The 523-nt window shown below is 54.3% G+C and overlaps 1 protein-coding gene across 1 annotated transcript in view; it reads left to right on the top strand.

Moving 5' to 3' along the window:
* Nucleotides 1-311: 311 nt before the first annotated feature.
* Nucleotides 312-523, top strand: part of FAM181A (family with sequence similarity 181, member A) — a 1,052-nt gene continuing 840 nt past the window's right edge. Inside the window, exon 1 of the mRNA XM_010145480.1 lies at nt 312-523. Within this exon, the coding sequence (XP_010143782.1) occupies nt 312-523 (212 nt within the window).

Here is a 523-nt window from a genome sequence, read left to right on the forward strand (position 1 = left end):
GGCCGGCATTCTGAGCCAGTCCTCATGGCGGTGTGTGCTGGGGCAGTGGTGCGGGGCAGTGGGCTGAGGGCTGTGGGTGCCTGGCAGCTCTTCCGGGAGTCTGCTGGCATGGAGGTGAGTTGATGGACAACTTGTTTGCGTGGCTGAGAAGTTTGACGTGTCCCCCACCCTGTCTCCATTTGCTTGGTGCTATTTGAACCTAGGCTTCCTGCTTTTAAGTCTGCCTGTTGTGTTTTGCAGGTTTGCCAAGGTTTGTCCAAAAGTGGATTATAAACTTTACATGGGAAACTCTGCACAGCTCATCCGGTGAGATGGCATCAGACAGTGAAGTAAAAACCCTACTGAACTTCGTCAACCTGGCCTCCAGCGACATCAAAGCGGCTCTGGATAAATCGGCTCCTTGTCGCCGGTCGGTTGACCACAGAAAATACTTGCAGAAGCAGCTCAAGCGCTTTTCACAGAAGTACTCAAGGATCCCACGGTGCCACTCCAGCAAACCCTCTGAGTGTGGCTGGCGCAGGGG

The sequence above is a fragment of the Buceros rhinoceros genome, unplaced genomic scaffold (genome assembly GCF_000710305.1).
Source record: "Buceros rhinoceros silvestris isolate BGI_N320 unplaced genomic scaffold, ASM71030v1 scaffold20701, whole genome shotgun sequence".
Lineage (NCBI taxonomy): Eukaryota > Metazoa > Chordata > Aves > Bucerotiformes > Bucerotidae > Buceros > Buceros rhinoceros.